Here is a 22337-nt window from a genome sequence, read left to right as displayed (position 1 = left end):
CAAAAAGATGCCCTACACTGAGCACAATGACTATCTTTGGAGGTTAGGTTTACAGAGGACTTCCTTTTTTTCCCATTTATTTCTTCAAAATATTAAGGAATTGGCAAGTTTTAAAATGGAAAGATGCCACTGTGGTCATGTTTAAGGGTTATATCTATAAAAGTTGCTTACTGAAATGTTTCTGTATTAAATGCTCTGTGGGGCATGGTAGTGCACCCTTGTAATCCCATCACTTAGGACTCTGAGGCAGGAAGGTTGTCATGAGTTTGAAGATATCCTCGGCCACAGAAGCGAGATTCAGGCCCGCCTGAACTAGTGAGACATTGCCTCCAAACAACAGAAAATAAAAACAAAAGTGCTCTCATTGGCCAAGCAATGGCCGTGACTCATCCACATGGCTACACTGACAAAGGTTCTACAATCTGAGGTACGGGATCTCAAGATAAATCCTGAGGACATTTCACTGACCTTCTCAGACCAAAAAGCTACAACTCTTGTTGCATAGGTCCTGCTTTACCTTGGTCTTAACCATCCAGTAGAAAAGTATGAAGTCGAAATATAAGAAATAAAGCCATGCTGTTAAGTTGAGCTGTGGGGGACTCAGGTCAATAATTTCTGACAGTGCCAGTTAAACAGAAGACCCAATGCTATTATGGGCTACTGGACTCTTTTAGAATATTTTGCTGAGTTTACACACCTATAATATTCAATAACGGAACTTAGAAAAAATGAGGTATACCGATGAATGTCCATTTTATATCTGTGTATTCCAAGTGGTTAGGATAGATATATAGTTGTATTCTCTTAATGAATAGAATGATTTGTTCTAATGGTGTTTGTAAATAGGATCACAAGTCCACTTCTTGTACAGCAATTAACCACTAAGAAGAATATATGCAGTGTATTATTTGTTGAAACTGTACTTCCGATTGGATTTGAAACTGTCTCATTGTTATCTGTTTATCAATAAAACTTTGAAAAAACAAAAAAACAAAAAAAGTGCTCTGCTATCTGCGATTTGCATCGAAATCCTAAAGTATGGGGTACGGTGAGTCAAAATAGAGAAAGCACAACAGCATGAATTGGTGCCTCGCGTGGACACACTACCTCCTTAGATGATACAGACTACTTTTGAATGTTTGGAAGTTTTATAATAAAAGATTAATAGAGATAATAGGAAATAACACTTAGAAAAACAGTACTAAACACAAAGTACTTGTAGGCCAAGGAGGTTTGATTCTCCAGTTGGGTACTCTCCAAACTTTAGTGAATGCATTCCTACCTGTAACAATAGCTTTGCATGCATGCACCAGGCATATGCTTATTTATTTATTCATTTATTTATTTATTTAAAATTATGTACATGTACCATTGTACTCTTATGCCATTATAAAACATACACAAACATAAAAAAGCTAGATAAAAATAAACACAGGTATCATTCTAGTATGTTTTTCTTATCCTCTACCCAACCTGGACCCCAGTTAGGAGCCCCGTGCTTAGTGAAAGGGAGGGGAGCCCCTTAAGTTTTTCTGAGTAGTAAAGAATTTGTTTATAAGAAACAGAAACTTAGTGGAGCAGCAGTAGGGAATGGGAAATTGATTAGAAAGACCCAGAGCCATTTCCCCGAGGCTTCTCAAAAAACTGGAATGGACTAGGACATTGCTTTAACTAGAAATGCAATTTGTAAAGGATCATCATTTCCGTGTACATTTCTTTTATATATATGCAATTCACATAATGTGTTCTGCACACAGTCAGGGTACAATATGCATATAAAACAAACACCCTCTACATGTTATCTTGGTTGATATATTTAATACAATGATTATGACGATTATGATGATTATGATACCTAACATTGAGTACTTATTCTCCACCAGATATTTTGGTAAGAACTTTACATACATAATTTTACTTAAAACTTGTGACAATCCTTTGGGAAGTAGAGATTACTACTGATTTCCGTTTTATCATGAGGAAACTGAGATTTAGAAAAAAAATATCTTTCCCAAGATGTCAGGGGTAGAAAATTAAATCAAGATATTTCTGACCCCAAACTCTGTATTGTTTTATTAAACCATGTTGTATCAGAAGGAATTAATGATAGTGTCCAAGCTGTAAGCTTGTCATGATGATTCAATGAGATAATATATGTAATAATGTTCAGCATACTGTCTGACACAGAGCACACATCCTATTAGTATGTTAGTAGTTTAGTACACAGAATGATATTTACTAAATATTTCCACAGTAAACACCACTAATAGCTCTCAATATCAAAACACCAAAAATTTATAGTCATAATTGTAATGAAATCACATTTTAGTATTTAATTAAACTTTATGATAATACATGCCTAAATTCCTTTTGTTTGCTGTCATCTATAAACATGTGGTGTAGCTTTTGTTACTGAATCTCTGTGGAAAGGCTGGCTAGCAAGAAATAACAACTGTTGACTGTGTTATGCCTCCTGGCAGTAGGCTACAAAAATGGAAATAATTGTACTTGGTACACTACTGTCATATTCGGAGGCACCACCTACACAAGTTGGAGTGTGTACAGCTGAACACTGAGTGACCTAGGAAATACATATGTACATATGAAATTTATTTCATGATTGCAGATTTTGCATCATTTTTTTTGATCCAACATCACATGGTTAGAGAGATGGCAGTTCTGAAAACTTTGCAGCCCACTGGTTTCACATGAATGGTCCAATTTACTGCTGCTGTTTTTTTTCCCTCCAGATTTCATATTGTATCAGCCAGTCCAGATTTAGTGCTTATTTAAGAAATACTCTATTTAATCATGGCTTCTAGCATGAGAGTAGCCATCTCCCCTGGATTTTGTAGAACATTCCAGATTTGAAACCCTGTCTTGCTATTAGTCTATCATTCCAAGTTGGGTCAGCAGCTCTGGCTCTTGCAGAGAAGGCGCTGCATGAAGCCCCAGTAAGAGTGGCTAAGGACTTCCCTCCTTGGTACTGGTCTGCAGCTGGTCAAAATGACTGGATCTGTGCTTTCTCTTCCTGATCATTCAATATTCCTTAAGTTTGTAGGTTTGCAAATGTGCTACTAATGTTCTGAGATGCTAAAGGGAACTTTAAGATTCACGGTTGAGTTGGGGTGGGAAGAAGATACTGTCTTTGGTTTATGTATTTTGATATTTCGTTAAAGCATATTTCTCTTTTCATCAGTTTAATTTTGGTACTATTAATTCTATTCATCTTATGTAATTAGATAAGCCATAACTTTAGTATTACCTAGGAAAGTGCCCAGCATTCCCTCTGTTCTTGCTTTTGGGAAGCTTTTTAATTCTAGAAATCCTGTGAAGAGCATTTGTGTGGACCCAGTAGAATCCACCCCCCTACCCATCTGTAGCCCAAATAACATAAACCAAAATTAAATATGTGGGGTTCTTGGAAGAAAGCGTCCAATAACCAAACACTATGAGCAAAATATTAATTTATTACATATATATTGTCTAGTAATTAATAATAGCTTCTTGAATTTTAAATGCTTTTTTTTGCTATTTCCAATGCTTAAAAATCATAATTTTAAAACATAAATACTGTTTTATATACATGATGATTTTTTTCTATTTTTTCTTTTGGATTTTACTTCTAAATATGAATGGTATGGTCTCCAAGTATCTGCTTGGAAGGAGAGGGGATAAGATTGATTGTTTTGCTCTAGCACAGTAAAATTTAAAATTTCACATCATATACTTGAAGTTTTGACTATATGAAAAATAGCCAAGTGCCATCACTTTCTGGTATATTTCTTTTACATGTATATATATATATATATGTATAATATAAAGAGAATACATCTGATTAGGACATTTCAACATTTCATCAATGTAACTTTTATCTCCTATTTTATATAAAATAACAAAATATACAGAGAGAAGAAAGGAGACATCTGTTCATCGTACACAGAAAGTAAATAAAAGTTCATGTATGGCTTTGCAAAGGTAGATTATGATGTGACTTTTCAGATTTATTTATTTATTTAAAAGCATCTTGAGAGAACGTGTTAGTGTGCTTACAAGAGCGGCCATGGTGGTTGAATGTCGCGTCAAGATTCCAGCATTAGACTCCCCAGTGGTCTTCCCAGTGGCTGCCTCAGCAGCTTTCAGGAGACAAATGTAGTTAATGACCACTTGGTCAATCTTCGCTACGATTTCCTGCCGCTGTGTTTCTGAGTTCACAACTTTCACTAGTCTCATGCAAGCTTCTGTTAGGCAACAGAGCACTTGGAAGCTGGAGGTCATAGCCAGGAGCATCTCCTCTGGGCTTTTCTCGGCCAGCGCCATCTTCCTACAGGCACTTCCCAACTGTCTGGACTCAATGGATAACAGCTGCTTGTACTGCGAAAGTGTAAGGTCATATGCTTCAGGGCGGAACTCCTCTCTCTTCCCCTTGGTTGCTCTGATGAGGCAGAGCAGCTCGTTGGCATGGTTCTGGGCTTCAAGGAACCCATCAGGCATTACATATGTGCTCTCCTTTAGGATATTTATTCTTGCAATCCGGGCATCAAAAGCCAGATTGCTGAAGTCCAAGTCATCTGGGCCATTCAGGTCTTCTTCCCAGACCTTCAGCAGTGACCCTCTGGATAGCTCTATTCCCTGCTTCTGAATCCCAACAGCCAGTGATGGGCTAGTTGGTTGTGGCATGGCTTGAGTCATCTGTGGCCGATACAGGCAAGAGACCTGGAGAGCGGCCTGTCCCTCTTCTTCATCCTCATCACCATCTTCATCCTGCCCTCGGTTCAGGAAGCAGTAGCTAAAAGGTCCTCGGCACCTCCAATTACTACCCTCTGGCTTCCTCAAGGGTAATGTCCTATAGAGCTTTGAGTCTTTATGAGCCACTGGGGACCTTTTGTGAAGCTTCCCCTCAGAACTAAAGTTCATGGAGCTTTGGGAAACACTCTTGGTGAGTTTCTTCCCCAGGGGTAGTTCCGCATGCCTCTCCCAAGTGGCTTCCTGTGCTTCTGTGATATCTGGACACTTCAAGCTGACTGCACCCTTGGTTCTATCTTGGAAGGTCTCCAAACCTACGGATCCTGAGAGGACACTGCAGCTATGTCTGAGAACTCTCTGGCTGGGAGGTGTCCTGAGGCTCCCTCCTCCGAGATCTGGTGGCCGCCAGCTCACAGCCTCTCCATATGCCTGGTTTGCTTGGGAGAAATCATTAGGGTCTTGATTTGGAATTGGCACCTTTGATTCCGAGTGAATGTTTGATGGTAGCAGAATGGGATCGGCTTCAGGATATTGAGACCAAGCTGAAGGCATTCCTCCTCGTCTCTCCTTCCCAGGCTCTGTCAAAGCTACACTAGGGGTAGTAGAAAAACAGAGAGATTCATTAAGCATCACCTGGGTGGCCATTTCACGACATCTCTAAGTGATGCCTGTCATTTCTCAAAGACACAGTGTAGAAGAGCTGCCATATGTCAGGGACACCCTGGTTTCCAAAGGCTGCCTCCTGACAGCTCATATCAGATTTCCATCTCAATGAAGGACAAGAAATACGAGAATCTGTTATTTCTGGAACCGTGGTACTTATTCACATGGGATCATCTAGAAATTGCAAATGTTTTTTGAGGTAGACAATGAATTGTCTTGTTCCCAGTATTTAATCACCAAAGTTTAGACACATACTCAGAAAACATGTATGCTATGTATGCATTTTTCAAACATGTTAAAGATATTTAAGTTTCATTCAAGGGAGTTAGGCTAACCCTCACATTGCTATCTTTAAAAAGAAGTGGACTAATTTGGTTAATAAAGGATTTAATTAATTTCAAGAGGAAAGATGCAGTTGGGTGATAAGTTAGGTCAGAGTTCATAGATTGCTTTCCCAAGGCAGGCAACACCAATGGCGAGTTGTGGGAAAGTAGAAAACATTTGAGATTTTAAGAGTTTTGAAAAGGCAGACATGGAAATTAACCAATATAAGATCTTATTAACATTCATTCACCTGTACAGAAAAGACACTCCTAAGATCTGAAACAGGAAACCATGAAGGAGTATTGATTGATTGCATGTGATGGGCTGTGTGGTGGATGGGTGAGAGGGACATATGTTCAGGGGGTCTTTGCACTGTGGCAACAGGTATAGGAAGGGGCTGAGTTCTTGTTTCTACCTGTGTGTAGGTTTCATTGTTTTGGGGGAGTGTGGCAGCTAATCACGCACAGCTCTGGCACCTTCATGACATAGAGGTATGCCAGACACATAAGGATATTCTTTACAGGAGTCAATCAGAGAAGGGCAGAATCTGTGAGACTGCTGAAGGGCAAGCGCTCTCTTCCAGCCCCTCCAGGGTCCCTGCGATGAGTACTGTGCTCTATTAGCCTCTCCTACCTCTCAACAACCAGCTACCAAAACTACAAAGGACATATCTTGGGAAGAAAAACTACTGTTTGACCCTAAGCCATACCACCTTCTAACTAAAAGTACCACCAGGCCCTGCTAAAGGACTGCCTTTAGAATTTAGAATAAAAATGATTACTCTATCAGATTCTAAAAGCAAGAGCAGAGCAAGATTACAAAGAGCAAATGACATTTTCAACATTGCTGCAGACCTAGAAACTTCACTATTTAACCTCAGGGCCTGATCAGCAATTGCTACTAAATTTTGGTGGCCTTTTTATCCCTCACTGTTTACTTCTCTTCTGCACTTTAGGTGTTGAGATTTGTTGTGAATTCATGTTCCTGGTGTGAAATGCAAAGAGCTAAATCTATCATTGCTGTACCTGTGGTTTCCTTAATCTTGGGGAGCCGATGGCAACCATCTCTCAAAGTGCCAAACAGGGGGTCGGCATTAATGGCTGTGTGCAGAGCTGGCACTGTCATCCGTGGACACATCCCTTCCGTCTGTGGGTGCAGTTCCTTAAAGGTGGTTCCATGGCTGGGGAGGCCTGTGGCTCTCTCCTCTGAAGGAATATAACTCACACCTTTCCCGGAACCATCTGGAATCAAGTGCTTCCCCATAGAGGGGCAGAGGGGTGACTCTACAGGAGTGGCACAGGCACTGCTGCTGCTGCCTGGGACGCAGCCTGTGTCCACTGAAGAGCCTTGAGAGCTCTGTAGAGAAAAATGGCCCTCGCTCTGCAATGATGACATCCGCTTGGCCAAGTGGTAGTCACAAAGGCGGGCCACACTCTCTTCCGCCTCTGGAAGCTTGGAGCCATGATCACAAGTGGGCAAGTCAGTGTCCTCGGGGTTGTCTAGGTCTTTGGCTGAAGACATGCAGGCCACGTCTGTTAAGAAACGGTCCCCTTGGCTGAGTCCTGAAACATCGCCAGCTTCTACGTCTAGAGCCCCTTCCTCCTGCCCTTCAGTCTCTCTGGTCCCGAGCCCAGGAGGTCTAGGAAAGCCTTTCCCATTTGCTGTCTCCAAGCCACTTTTCTCCGCCACCCCACCTTCACTGGCCACATACCATCTTTGGCTGTCCTTACGAAAGGCAGTTCTCTCCAGATTAAATGTGCTAAGGTGCTGCTGACTGTCCCTCGAAGACACAGTACCAAATTTCCCTTTGGGCTCTTCCTCCATCTCTGTTGTTTTGGTTCCTTGCTGTTTTTTTCCCGGGATGGGGCCATTCCCACCTGAGGCAGCTTTCCCTTCCCCCTCGGCCAGCTTGCTTTTCCTTTTGCTGGTGCAGGAGTATGCCACCGGCCCCATGTGCACTTTGCTAAAATAGTCAGTGACCGACTTGGTCTCCATGGTTTCTGGCTCCATTTCCATGTGATCTGAGTGAAGCATCTGCTTGGAAGGCACAACTTTGGGTGGGAGGTCGGGTGCAGGGCGAGCAGCCAGGCCATGGGATGAGGACTTCGGTGGCAAGGCCCCTGAGGGGGCTTTGGAGGTGGGGAACTCTGTCTGCTCTTCTGCAAGAGGGTGGTAGCCTTCATGAGTGGCCAAGAGCATGCGGGACAGGCTTTCTGACTGCTTTTGGGCTGTGGCCAGTTCAGAACTCTCAGTCATTTCAGAGGAGTTAGTTTCATTGCCCGAGTCTGAGGAGGACTCAGGACTATAAGCTCGCAAGATGGCTACACCTGCATGCCGTAAAAAACAAGAAGCAATTAATGGATATATCAGAGGCACTTGGAGAAATGTAAGGAAATGGGGCTCAGTATTAAAACAAAACAAAAAAACCCAAGTTTTCCCTTTGCAGTAAGGACTCTGGGCTTATTGCACGGTTGTTCCAGAAATGAGGGAGGGAGATGTACCATATGTTAAAAAATAACAAAAGAAATAAAAAACACAAAATGCATGATGGTAGTTCAGCACATTTATGAAATGGGCATGCGTGAAATGGAGAGCATCACAGAACAGGACTCCAGGGACAAATGGGTTGCAAAGATGGAATGACATGGCTATCAGTGAATAAACGTAACAATCGTGAAAGAACCTGAATTGTCACTGGTCTGCTGCTCTTCTGACACGGACAGAGCCTCTAGAGCTTCTAGCGTGGAGACGACAGCATTGTCTAGCCCCTTCTCACACTTGCCCTCCGCACTGGTGGGCACAGCATCAATGAGGGACACAGGGATCTCGTCGCTTGGTGTGCTGCCTCCTTGTTCCTTGTCTTCATGGAAGGCAGTGGCCTGGCTCTGAGTGTCCTCCTCATCTGAACTGTCCCTGAAGCCAGGGGGTGGGGCAGCGATGGCCATGTTCAAGGACCGTAGCAGGAAGTCATCCTCATTGTCGTCCCCTTCCGGAGGGGGTAGGGAGGTCAGGTCAATGATGTCATCGCTTGAGCCGGACAAGTCAAGGAGAGCTGGCTGGCTCATTTCGCTCACCACAAGGTCCTCCTCACAGCTCACCTCATCCTCCTCCTCCGCATCATCAGTGTTTTCTGCATAACAGATGTCATGTAAGAGGGGCTCCTCTATCCCCTCGGGGGCCTCGAAGTTCTTCACATCACCTATGTTGGCGTACACAGAATTTGCCACAAACTGGATGCTCTCAGTGTCTGGAGTGAGATCCAGATTCTTCATGTCATTGGCACTGCTGATGTACAGGTTCCTCTGCTTTGCCAGCACTTCTGGATTCTCATCCAATAGTCTTTCGTATCCGAGCGTGGGGGGACTCATACCATCATCCAAGGCAAGATCTCCAAAAATAAAGGACACTTTAGCTCCTCGTGGAGATTCCTGTGCTTTCTTCAGAGTTTCTGGTCCTGAGAGGGTCAACAAGGACCGCTGGGCTAGACTTCTATAGTCTGCCTCACAGGCAGCATTCCCAGACTGGGTCAGCTGCTGGTTCAGCCCATCCGAATTATAGGTAGTGTCCATATACAAGTGCCGGTGCTCTTTGGGACACATAGTGCTGTCTGAGATATCCACTGTCTTCTGTTTTGAATCTATGTATGTTATCTGGGCTTCCTGCTCCCCCTCGCCAATGAAGGTGGTCATCTGGGGCATGCAGTTCCAGTCTGGGCCAAGGACACTATGCTTTCCTTTGTTTTCAGTTCCTAAAGAGAAAGAAGCATGCACAGATACATTACTGGAACGCATAGTTTCAGGAACATGGGAGACTTGTCTGTGTTTCTTAATTTAATGCCTCGTAGCATCACTTTTTAAAAAATCTTTTTGTATTTTTAGTAGAGGGCCTACCGGGTCTCACTACACAGATTGGACTAGTAGTGTTCTTCCTGTTTTCAGCCTCCTAAGCACTGATTACAGGTGCGTGCCACCTGACCCAGTCTCAATCACTGTCTCAGCATGCCCTGGGGTCGGGGCTGTCATGGCAGGCTGGGAATTGAACCCCGGTCCCTGCATCTGTCTAAGCAAGTACTTTAGTCCGCCAAGCTATCTGGCTGGCCCTAACATCACTTATGTAAATACAATTATTTGATTTTCCTACATGGTAGCAGTTGATGTAGCTCCTTGGTTAGAAAAACTGCTCTTAACAAGGTGGGTATTGCATAAAATATAATGGCTATTTGATCAAATATAATATCATCAGGGAGTAGGGGATTGCAGCTTAATTCCCTTTGACCCTTGGTTCTATTATTAGAAGACTTCATTTATATCTATGAATGTAAATATACAGCATGCCTTTTTACAACCTTTAAAGGTGATATTTCAATGGGCTGTTACTCCAGAAAACAAATTGCTCTTTTCTTTTCAAGTGAGATCTAACACTCCTTTCTCAGTGGAGGAAGATGTTGAACTTTTCTTCATTGAGCTATGAGAAGGTCAAGGGTGCTCATACTTCTACCACATTTCTTAGGAAAGTAAAATAAATATTGTTCCTCTATTCTCAGCCTATTTATATCCAGGTGAGTGTAATCTACTCACGTACAAATGTCAGGATGCCTACCCATATGTATGTGCATGTGTGTATATGATATATAAGGAGGAATAGTCACAGGTAATATATGTCTCTGTTATTTCTTGGTATACTTAATATTTAGATTAATTGCAATTTTTTCCTAATTTCAAATTTATGTGTGCATCATATGAACTAATAAAGATTTGTTTGATGTTCCTCAGGAATGAAAAGTGCACAGTCCTAATTTAAATACTATTGTTTTGTTTGTTCTTCTTTTCAGATGGAATTTTCATGTGGAGATTTGCTCTGATATTTAACAAGCACAGAACTGGGTCATTCTGTCAATATTGCTTTGTAGATTCGGGAGACAACATTCTGAGGAAAATTTAGGGCCCTACCGTTTTTCCATCTGTTCCCTCAAATTGCCCCCTGGCACAAGTTGGAGTAATACTGACATCAGATGTACAAGACATAGAAAAGGAAATCAGCTTTTCCAAAGTGAGCTTTTCTCCCCACAAATTATGTGACAGACTTTTTACAAAACACATATATTTTCACAAAGAGCAAGTACATGACATAATTTTTAAAACACTGAGTTACACACCAATCATATTTACATCTAACCTTATATATTCCATATACTCTATGGGGTTCAGCATTGTTTTGCTACAAACAAAAATTTAAGTTATGATGAGCTCTGTGTGTGTATTGGCTAGGGAAGAGGAGGATTCATTCCAGGATGGAACGTGATTCCACAGAGTTGTATTGTAACAGGGCTTAGGTTTAGATTGGGGTGGAGAGACATTTTTGTAATTAGAGGGCCAGGGCTGGGGCTATAGCTCAGCAGCATAAGGCATAAGTGCCTGCCTAGCAAATGCAAGGTCCCCAGTTCGATCCCCATACCACCAAAAAAAAAAAAGTCCCTGATATATACTGATATATAATGAGTAGGCCAGCTAATTAATGGTTTAGGTTTTATGAGGCTTAGGCTTAAGTTTTTGTTTAGTAGAGTGACAATTCAACTCTGCTGTTAGAACATGAAAGTTGCCATAGATGATCCAATGGTTGGCAAGATGACCCCCAAGCAACAATATGGATGTTCATTTATACCTTTGCAAAGTTAGTAACACATGACACAAGGTTGCCTAGCGACTAATGGCCCACCATGTCCAGGCAGGATGTCTTTCTCAAGACTGAGGTAGCATGACTATAAAGGTAATAAGGCCTCATCCCGCCCTCCCACATAGGATCAATTTCAGCTTCAGTGGCTCCATAGTTGCCATAGATGATCCAAACAAATGGCTGTGTGGGTTAGATGGTAGCTCTCAAAAGATGCATCTCCTCTGTGAATTTGCTCTTATTGGAGATGTGATTCTATTTGGCAAAAAAATTGTAGATTTAATTAAGTTATGGATCTTGAGATGAGATTACCCTAAATGATCTGTGCAGGCTTTAAATCCAATGGCAAGAGAAAGGTAGAAGGACATGTTAGCCCACAGAGACAAAGCAAAGGCCATGTGCTGATGGAAGCGAAGGCTGGGGTCATATAGCCTCCAGGAGTGCTGACAGCACCCAACAGCAGGAACAGGCAAGGAAGAACTTCCCTGTAGATTCTTAGGAGGGAGCACATCCCTGTGTGCATCTTGACTTTGGACTTTTGGCCTTGAGAATTGGGAGAGAATTTATTTTTCTATTATTTTAAGCTTCCAAGTTTGTGGTGATTTGGTACAGCAGGTCCAGGAAAGGAGTCCAATGAGTATGGTTGAAGATCTCATTGCTGAGAGCCGCTGAAGCTGAAATTGATCCTATGTGGGAGGGCAGGATGAGGCCTCATTGCCTAAAACAGTCAAGCTACCTCAGTCTTGAGAAAACCATCCTGCCTGGACATGGTGGGCTATTCGTCACTAGGCAACCTTGTGTCATGTGTTACTAACTTTGCAATGGTATAAATAAATATCCATATTGTTGCTCAGGGGGTCTCACCAACCAAGCAGACGAATCACCACCTAACCCAGCTCTTGTCTTCTTGTCTATCTTTTCCTCATTCCTGCCACCATTTCTCCCCTGGGTAGAATGGATCACACTGAGACCCACGGATCCTTACACTTATGAATAAGACCTTATAAATGGCAAGAAAACCTTATGAATAAGAATAAAATTCAGCTCATTAGCTTTGTCAACTCCTGGCTTTTAACAGTCAGAAAACTGAATAGGCTGGGAGGCTACAAGTACAATATCTATATCTATATCTATCTATCTATCTATCTATCTATCTATCTATCTATCTATCTATCTATCTATGATTGCTACAGTGTCTCACTATGCAGCTTGGACTCCTGGTGATCCTCCTGTTTTCAGCCTCCCCAGTGCTGGGATTACAGGCGTGCACCACTACGCTCAGACTCTGTTGCTGGCTCAGCCCACCCGGGTTAGGGCTGGCACAGCATGTGGTACCGGGAATCAAACTGCAGTCCCTGTACTTGTCTAAGCTTGCCTAAGCAGGCACTTTAGTCTGCTGAGCTATCTTGCCAGCCCCAAGTTAATGATACTTATCCAGACCCTTCCTAAAGCTCAGAGATCTAGAGATACAAGGTATCAGAAGTTTTGAAAGTGTTTGAAGTCCAAATTTCAAGATAGAGGGGAAACAGTAGAGGTTTACAGTTCATTATTAAAGATTTTGACTAAGTTGGGTCTCAGTTGGAGATGAGAAGAGAATATGTGCTCAAGTTTGATTTCCTTCGAAGAGAATATGCTGGTTTGGCGTCTTCGAACAATTCTGGGGATGTGGAAGGGTCTGGAGTACGAAAACAAGATCTGTTCTGTGGCTCAGACTCCAGTGGACAAGGGACAAACTGGACTAAGAGGACTTTACTTTTGACATTTCTTATGTCTCAGGAGATATTCTGGCAGTTTCTAAAGAAGAGAGTGTGTGTAGCCGTTACAGGAAGCTAGATTCAAATGGCTGCTCAGCTGAGGTCTCCAGTGTCTCTCTGGGCTGTGCGCTATCTCTCCCTGCCCAGCCTGTGCCCTCACCTCGTGCTTGCTATGGTACTGGGATAACTGAGAGGCTCAGTCCTCACAGTGCTAACGCTCGTTTGTAACTAAGGTTTGCGTCTCAGTTTTGCTACATATTATATTGTCAGTCACTACAAATTAGACAGAACTGAGACCCTTATTACTGTAAGCATTTTAGGATGGTAGGTTCACTTTTCTTCTTGTACTGGTTCAATTTGAGCAGCCCATGGGGAAAAGGTTTTATTTTCAAAATAAACTTGAAGATTTGAAAATAAAAAGCCCAAACCTGGTTTTCCAATGTGAAAGGATTGTGTTAAATTGCTGCACTGTTCTCTGGAACTGCAAAGGTCACGGCTGAATTGCTCTCAATCTCCTGTCTCAATGAAAACATGCAGTAATAAAAGTGTTCCCCTCCAAACCCTGCGCATACTTGCCATCTCCTCTTTGTTCCTTCCTGGTCTCTAATTATCTTCAATCATTTGCATCCCTCAGGGAATTTCTTGCCTCCCGTTCTGCTTTTCTCCTCCTTCTGTATTTCTAGTACTTTCATTCTCAATTTTTCCCACCAGTGTTTTTCACTGTCAACTATTAACAGAAGTACTGAGCACCATTTTAGCTGCTGTACATATATTTGTTTGTAATCCCTACTCTGGAAACTAAGCCTTCAGTCTCTCATACTAATGGAGAAATGCAAGTTTAGGAAATTTAAAACGCCAACCACCTGGAAGGAGGGGCTGGATTGAAATCTTACGTTTATCCAACTGGAAGGTCAAAGCTGCCTTCTAGCTTTCGCCCTCTCAAGCTCTATGTCTTTGTCTGTGTCTGTCTATCTCTCTCACGCTGTCAGTTTGTCATCCCTTTTTTTTCTGTGACTACAATTGCTCTCACTTAACCAGCCACCATTATAAACTCTTTATGAGTCTGCGTGCATCTGTGTATTACAATATATGTATAGAATAAAGATTTATGCTTTCTTTCACTTTAAAAATGAGAGATTTCCTTCCTTCTTTTCCATCCTCCCCCTTTCTCTCAACAATGGTGAATTTATCCTTAAGAATTTCCTTTCTTCTCAAAGAATTGCAATTATAGAACCTCTGATTAGAACCTGTTCATGGGACAATGGCTTTTCTTTGAACGGGGGTGTCAGCCATACTTACTAGAACATCTAGCTGTAGATGGAGGAAAATGATCAAATATTGAAAAAGTCCTAAAACAAATGTAAAACAATAGTCCTGAAGGAAAATTAATTTAATAACTGCATCCCTTCTGTTCTCACAGGGATGGGAGGGTAGCCCTGTGTCCTGCCAAGTGGCCCGTTATGGATTCAAGATGGCTGCCTAGGCTGAAGAGTCCTTTTACAGCTCCCAAGTGCAAGTGCTGGATAGTACTCACGTCCTACTCTTGGTAAAACCCTAAGAATCCTGATTAAGCCTGACTTCAGAAAGGAGACTTCCAAGCCATCTGGATCTAGGACATCTTAAGGAAAGCACAGTCCTACAGCAAGGAGCTCATAATTTTTTTAAAGAATAGGAAAGTTTATTGGAGCAAAGGAATGTAGAACAGGAATGGGGGAATAGGGATAGCTCCTGAGAGACAAGAGAGGTTCTGAATGGGTTGCCAGTGAGTCCACCTCTCAATCATAAGGCAGGTACCACCTGGGCCAAAATTATGATCAACCAATAAGATTATAGGTATAGTTGCTTAGGTAATAGTGATCTAATAGTAGCAAGGGTACATGGGTGACCCTTGGTCAATAATCTCATTAACATCATTAACCTTGGTCAATAATCTCATAATCTTTAGCCAGGCATTCCATCCTCAGTTAGTATGTCCTCTGTAATAGTGAGACAACACAACTGCAGCCATACATAGGAAAATCACTGCCTTTAAAAGCAAGTGGGTGACATTTCCAAGTGACATGCCAAACAGGAAATAAGCAAATTCATTTTTCACAATTACACAATATCAGCTGTCTTTGAAGACTTTTCTGTTTCATTTGGATATTAAGGTTTATACAGGCATAATTTTAACCTTTTAAGGAGCATATTTTTTATTATTGTCAGGTGAGGTCTGGATGTCATAGCAATGAAGTGATCAGTGCTTCATGCATTTAGAAAGAAAATACCTGTGTCTTGGGTGCCTGCATTTTTCTTGTTGGCCATGTTAAATATCGACCTCCTGGAATCGACAAGCAACCTGTAGTACCCTGCAGTTAGGCAGGCCAGGTTCATGGCATCAGAGGATTCCATCAGAAGTGTGATAGGCTGCAGAAAAAGAAGTTGTGGTTAAAGTTATTCTTTCTTAAAAGCCTCCCTTGAGTGTGAAAAGCTACATATAAGCTTATGAAACACAACCGAAAAAGTTATTGAACATAGATATCAGTGCAGAAATACAAATGGCAAGGAAAGTCAGGGCAAGCACAATGAACTTTATTTATTTATTTATTTATTCATTTTATGTATTTGGTACAGTGTCTCACCATACAACTCAGGCTACTCTGCCATAGTAGTAGTGATCCTCCTGTTTTCAGCCTCCCCAGCACTGGGATTACTGGCGTGTACCATCACACCCAGACTCGTTCACTGGCTCAGCATGTCCTGGGGGCAGGGCCGACATGGCATACAGGACCAGGGATCGAGCCCTGGTCCACGCACTTGCCCAGTGTACTTTATTGAGAAGCATACAGGAGCCTTAAAAAGACTGGGCCTTTTAGATCTCTTCCCAGTCAGACCAGAATAAGAGCAAAGAATCATTGGTTTGTGTCATGATACTGTTAACATTTTAAAAAGTTAAGTCACGAGTTATTTTCATTACTAGGAGTGAACACATAATGTGAAAAAGCACAGGAAAATTAAGTTTAAAATGAAGTAAAAACCAAGCAGAAAATTTTTCTAAGATTGGATCAAAAGTGTCAAAGAGATGCTTCTAAAAGAAACTATAAATTTTCAGGATAGTAAACTAGAGCTGAGTGTTGGAAAAGGGGTAGAATCTTCTGGAAACCCTGAAGTTATATTTTTGGATATGTATTTTGAGCATACAGGGAAGGAAATACTAGTGAAACAGTTTTTCTCAATGAGTTTTGAAGGGTGCACTGTCATTAACAGAGAGGGAGACAGACAGACAGACAGACAGAGACACACACATACACAAAGAGACAGTACAGAGATTGACACACACACAAGAAACAGAGACAGACAGAGATAGAGAAACACAGAGAGACAGAGAGATAAGTGAGCAGGAAAAATCAGACACTTAAAGGGGCAGAGACGGTGAGACAACCAGTCTCTACTTTCACTTCCAGGAGGGGACATTGGCCAGGTTTGGAGTCCCTCTCTGGTGGCATAGAACTTTCTGCCTAAAGTCCCTTTACTACTTGCCAAACTATCCTTCCTTCCACTTTAGATGAAGTCTTTCCTCGGCCTCCGACCACCCCTCATATTCAATAAGCAGGACACTATTGGTCTCATGGGGAGGAGTCTCATCACACATTTCTGTTCAAGACAAATTATCACTGGTATCAGGGCTATTAGGGTCACAGCTACATTGAGTTCAGGCTTTCTTCTACCCTTTCCCCACAACAGCGCTATATCTCTCAGCACCCTTGATCATCGCTTCGGATGGGCATGCCAAGTCCACGTGCACATTTGAGCTTTCCTTGAAGTCAGCTGTAGTCCTCTGGATTCAGCCCATGAAATCCCACAAGCCACAGCCAACGTGACTGAATCACACGCTGTCTCTTGCTTCATCATCTATCTCATCCTGTTCTGATTTGCTCTGCCAAACCCCCTACCCACAGTCTCAGTTACTCCTGTGCACTCCTCCCCCACCACCTTTGTGGGAGTAGAGTCAGGGCTAGGTCCTCTCTGACCAGAGCACTGCTTCTTCCTAATGATGTCCCTTTTGTAGAGCACTGTCTGCTTTTTTGCCATTAAATTATCAGATGTATCAACATAGCCCCAGTCTAATGACTCATCTTGACTAAGAAAAGAAGCAGGGGTGAGGGGATCTGCACTATTTCTGTCGATTTCTAATTTGGGAGTTGCGCTTAGCTCTTTGTGGATAATCTCAGATTGTTGTTTTAAATGGAACAGCTATGACATTCATAGGGGCCAGATATTTAGTCAGTACCAATTGTTAATAAGTAAAATATCTAGATTTGCCTGAAAAATAACCACATATGGACCCAACCTAATGAAGGAGATTGGAAAATCTAAAGAAAGTTGGGGTAAAAAATCTCACCCGCTGGGTGAGTCACAGATTCTAGAAAGTTAGTTGGGAAGAATCCTCCCTACTCTCTATGACTCAGTATTCTAAACTCAGAAGTGACCTAAAAATGGTGTGGCTTGCTTTCTCCTGACGAAGAAATTGTATCCAGAGAAGCATAGCCCCTTGTTCGCAGCTCCAACAGCTATCCAGTGAGGAATTTGGCCTGAGCCACTTGGATTTTTCCTGCCCTGCATGACATCCCCAAGACTGCACACATTAACTTTTCCCTGCTCTGTAAATACTAGTAGTGAGAGCAGCAAGGAGCTGTTCAAACAAAGGCCTGCAAATGTGAACCTTTAAAAGGCTTACCTTCACATCTAGCACATGGAGTTCTACCCTCACCAAACTCTCCTCTTCGGTAAACATTTCAATCCTGTTGACATGGCTGAAGTCAGCTAAAAGGGCCACCAGGTTGGTTTTGGTGTTTATTACATGGCTTATGCCATATCGGGGCCCAACTAGAAGAGTCACTTCTGAGCGTTTTTCTGCCTGCTGAGAAAGAGATGTTGACAAAGTGTTTTTAAGCCCGGACTTGTGAATCACCATGCAAAGTTGAGCCTGAGAACCTGTTTTTCTAAGATTACATTTCCTTTAGAAAGTATTTCTACATAACATTGTACCAAATCATCCAATTAGAAGAACCAGATATAAAACCACATTGGGGTTCTGAAAAATTATGAATAATTTAGAGAGTAAATGTCACCATAATACAATATATTAGTAATAAAAACTTCAAGAAAGTAGGTTTGTGGCTCTTTCTCTTCTCTTGCATGAAAGCAACTTCTAGCTCAGTGACTGAAAGGGCAGCCATTGTTCGAATGCTCTGGTTCTTTTGTTTGTCCACATGTCTTTTCCTAGGGCAACCTGTGTTTCACATCATCTAGCTTAATCTTTCATCAGATATTTTCAGGCTGTGGTAAAGCTGACTAAAACAGAGGCTGAAAAAAAATTCACAGGTGATTTGATTTGGTCATCAGGACCAGCTTGGTCAAGCCAGTCCCTACTGAGATACTCTGGAGAGAAGAACTCTAAGGCTTCTAAGAAAAGCAAGAAAAAGAAATTACCACTAATGTTGCCTTGAACACACGGCCTCCATAGAGTCTCAGGTCACTGAGGAACTTGAGATAGTGGACCTTGGCTTGAAGAGCAGAGAGCTGAGGAGAGAAAGGAAAGCTCAAATGTTGACTCCAGCTGGCGATGAAGAGAAAGTGGAAGGACGAATTTGTACTGGGGAGGTGGAGTGTGAATTAGACTCTTCATTAGGAAGGCAAGGAAATGGCTCCATATTTCGTTTCCCAATGATGGGCTGCCACCGGTCATTATGATTGATAGCTTACCTATGGGGGGGTAGTGCAAGTGGCACTCACGAGTATGGATCTGTGAGTCACGGAACTGGATAAAGGAGAACAAACTGATCAAATGGGTCAGGAAAACACCAGCCCATTGGGAAGACTCAAGAAGTGAGTGGTGCTTTCTGAGTATAAGCAGGAACAAATGTGAGATGGTCATGGATTCACCCACAATGCGGAGTCCACCTGTATGGGAGTGTGTGGGAGCTGCTTTGAATATACCCCTGAAATCTATGCAAAACCTTTTAAACAGGCCTTTGCAACATCTCTCTCAAGTTGCTTCCAGCCTTTGCAAGTTCCCAGGGGAAATGAACGTTCTGAGCCCCTAGCACGATGGAAATGTTAGAACTTGCTACCTATGGCGAGTCCCTGTGTTTTTTTGTTCAGTTTGACTCTGAGAATCTGTTGAGTTGCATGAAAGAATTACAAATCAAATTTCATCTAGGCAAAATTAATCTTTGCTAAGAGATAAAAGTATGGGCTCCCATATCACTTAAAGAATGGTATCTGATTAAACCATGTCCATGTTTCATATCTATGTGCCAGGAATATTGATTAAGGGTGAAATTTTCCAACAAGGCATAGATTACCATTAAGTTTTAATGACTGAAAATTTCTTTTCCAATCACTCACGGCTTGCCAATTCATTTGTTAACCAGACCTGAGGGGACTGCCCTTTACATAATTGTTAGTACCATTTGTTCAGCTTTCTTCTTTCAAAAAGTACTTTGCAAATTGTGTTGTAAGCAACTAGCATTCTTGACTAGAAGAAGTGATCTTACAGGAGGACAGTGATAGATGGGTAAATAGATAGATGATAGAATTCTGAAAGATAGGACTTATACTACTTACCAAACTACTACCAGACCATTGGGCCAGGCTTACTAAAAACCACATCAAATCAATCAACAGAAACTAGCCTTGGGTAAGTCATATTGAAATTTAAAACATCTTGAGCTAAGGCAGCCTGCTCTATTTCTAAAGCTGAATGTTCACTGTGAGGGGAGGCGTCCTCCCACGAAACCGGGAAGTAAGCTGTACATGACTGAGAGTGGGTTTAGCCCAATTATATATTTTTAAAAAGTTATGAAGTGAGGAAGGAATTGGAGTAAGTGCTCTAGCCAGTAAATATGATTTGAAACCAGATAATAGCCAATATCATTTGGAAAGTATTCTTCTGTCTTTAAGCTGTTTCCCATTAGATTGGCCCAGTAATGTAAGGCTCCTTCCTTTTTTGGTTACTGAACTCCTTTGCTTTTTGTCACATTTAAATTATGCCTTTCTTTTTTGACCAACCATATATTTTGAAGTATTTTTTGTGTGCTTCATGAAAACCAAAACAAAAATTTTAACACTAATAATGAGTGACAGAAATAATTGTATCTTCCTTCCCCAAGTAGAATTTAATCTAACAGTTGTCACTTGGGGTGATTTTGTTCCCCAGGGAACATTTGGCAATGTCTGGAGACATTTTTGTTTGTCATAATTAGAGGAAGGGTGGGACTAGCCTCTGGTGGGTAGAGACCAGAGGGGCTGCTCCATTCCCAGGGGAGCCCCCAGTACCACCATCAAAGAACGATCTGTTATCTAATGTTCACAGTGTCACAGTACAGAAATCCTGTTTTAATTAACATGGCATCTGGCCTTCAGGGGCCCTTGCTGGCTGCAGTGCATGTGAGGTAGTCTAACTGGTAAGCAAGAATATGAGGGGAATGTAGAATTATTTTGCAGTTCTACTATCTAATCACAAGGTCTCAGGCTCACACAGCATTCTCCTGAGGGGGCACACGAATGAACCCACCCAGTACGACAAGGAGTCTGCAGCTTGTGAGAAACAAAAAAGTGCCCACAAGAATGAATACCTGTTTTTTATTAGACTTAGACGTATGTTAATAGTTCTTAAAAAGTTACACCATGTTACTGCTTCTGAAGATACGGTGCTAAGTATTTTATTCACGGGCTAATTTTAAACATTTTAAAAATCTAATTTCTATTAAGATGCAAATGTGATACCTTTTTACCCGGTGGTACCAAGTTTTGATTTGCTTTGACAAGGTGTGAAAGTGCTTTCTTGATGTTCTTCTCTTTCATGCTTTGCAGCACAGCAGAGGGAAGAAAAGTCTCTAATCCCCATTCTTTCCTGCAATAAAAAGCAGATCTCTAATTTCACATTCTTGTGATGAGTTGCCTAAGACAAAGTGACACTCTGATGTTTGTTGGAACAAATGAATTCTTGGTCAAGCAGGGAATAGAGATAAGTGCCCACTAAGAGAAGCAAATTTTAATTTATATTCAAGAAACATACTACTTGGTCAGTAGAACCTGTATCTGCATAAAAAATCCCCACATTCTTCACTCTCCAGAAAGAATTCTAACACAGTATAAGGAAACCAAAGGAAATAGAAGAAACACCTTGTTAACCCACCTCTGAATCTCTTAAATACATTCCCCTATCTAAGTTTATATTTCCAAGCCCAATTTCTTTCCATCCCTTTATTCCCATGCTTTTACTTCCTTGTCTTCTTACATCCTGCTTCTTTCTTTTGCTTAAAAGGATGAATGCAATTTCTTCACATGCCTAAACCATTTCCTCTCTCCTTTCTGCCACCAATGGTCATTCTACTCGCAACACCCAGTTTTCTTTTGTCCCAGCCAACTCATGTCAGCCGAACTCCCTCCACTAACATTTCTCATTGGAGGATGGCTCATGACGCACAACTACATCCACTGTCAGGGTGATGTGACTCTCATTCATGGGAATGGACATGTAAGAAGCAAAAGCAACACATGAGCCATGGTTAATAAATCTTTGCAAAGAGCCCATTTCCCCAGCAATGACTATTACTCTTTCCTAAGAAAACTGCATTTGAATTTTAGGGAATCTATCGTAGAAACTTCAAGAATATTCTAGTTATTTATTCTTCTCTAACTCCTTTCTAAAGAAAGGTAAGAATGCAATCTTGCCCCATTTGACCATCCATGTTCTTTGATAAAAGTGCTACTTTATAGTCACATATGTTTTCTTCTTCCTCCTTACCTTGTGCTTGTATTGATCCATTATTTCACACTCCTTATGGGTGGCCTTTTCGTTCTATTTGTATCATTTTGTTCATGTTTGCTTGCATACATGCATATAGGTAGGTATGGTAGGACTGGAGACTGAGCCCAGGGCCTCATGCACACTAGGTAAATGCTCTGCCACTGATCTATACCCTGAATCCTATATTATTATTTTAAGCAACTACTGTTCAATCTTTATGTCTTCTTTTTATAACCAGACTACAAATTCTTTGCTGGTCAAAATTATAAGACTGGGTGTGCTGGTGCATGCCTGTAATCCCAGCACCTGGGAAGCTGAAAACAGGAAAATCACTATGAGTCTGATCTGTGTAGTGAGACTGGAGACCTTGTACTAAATACATA

At 41.6% G+C, this 22337-nt stretch overlaps 1 protein-coding gene across 2 annotated transcripts in view; it reads right to left on the bottom strand.

Moving 5' to 3' along the window:
- Nucleotides 1-3909: 3909 nt before the first annotated feature.
- Frmpd4 (FERM and PDZ domain containing 4) overlaps nt 3910-22337 on the bottom strand; it is a 283401-nt gene continuing 264973 nt past the window's right edge. The window contains exons 10-16 of one of the 2 annotated variants that reach the window (XM_004635038.3): nt 20928-21054; nt 18630-18719; nt 17875-18057; nt 15425-15563; nt 8417-9481; nt 6759-8060; nt 3910-5333 (exon numbers count right to left, since the gene is read on the bottom strand). In XM_004635038.3, the coding sequence (XP_004635095.2) occupies nt 4009-5333; nt 6759-8060; nt 8417-9481; nt 15425-15563; nt 17875-18057; nt 18630-18719; nt 20928-21054 (4231 nt within the window). In that variant the 3' untranslated portion in view covers nt 3910-4008. Of the gene's footprint in view, nt 5339-6758; nt 8061-8416; nt 9482-15424; nt 15564-17874; nt 18058-18629; nt 18720-20927; nt 21055-22337 lie in introns of both variants that reach the window. The other variant, XM_023719577.1, reaches the window with a different exon arrangement.

Source organism: Octodon degus, unplaced genomic scaffold (genome assembly GCF_000260255.1).
Source record: "Octodon degus isolate 3935 unplaced genomic scaffold, OctDeg1.0 scaffold00069, whole genome shotgun sequence".
NCBI lineage: Eukaryota > Metazoa > Chordata > Mammalia > Rodentia > Octodontidae > Octodon > Octodon degus.
Note: the sequence above shows the minus strand (reverse complement) of the source record. Positions and strands in the feature narration are given on the sequence as shown.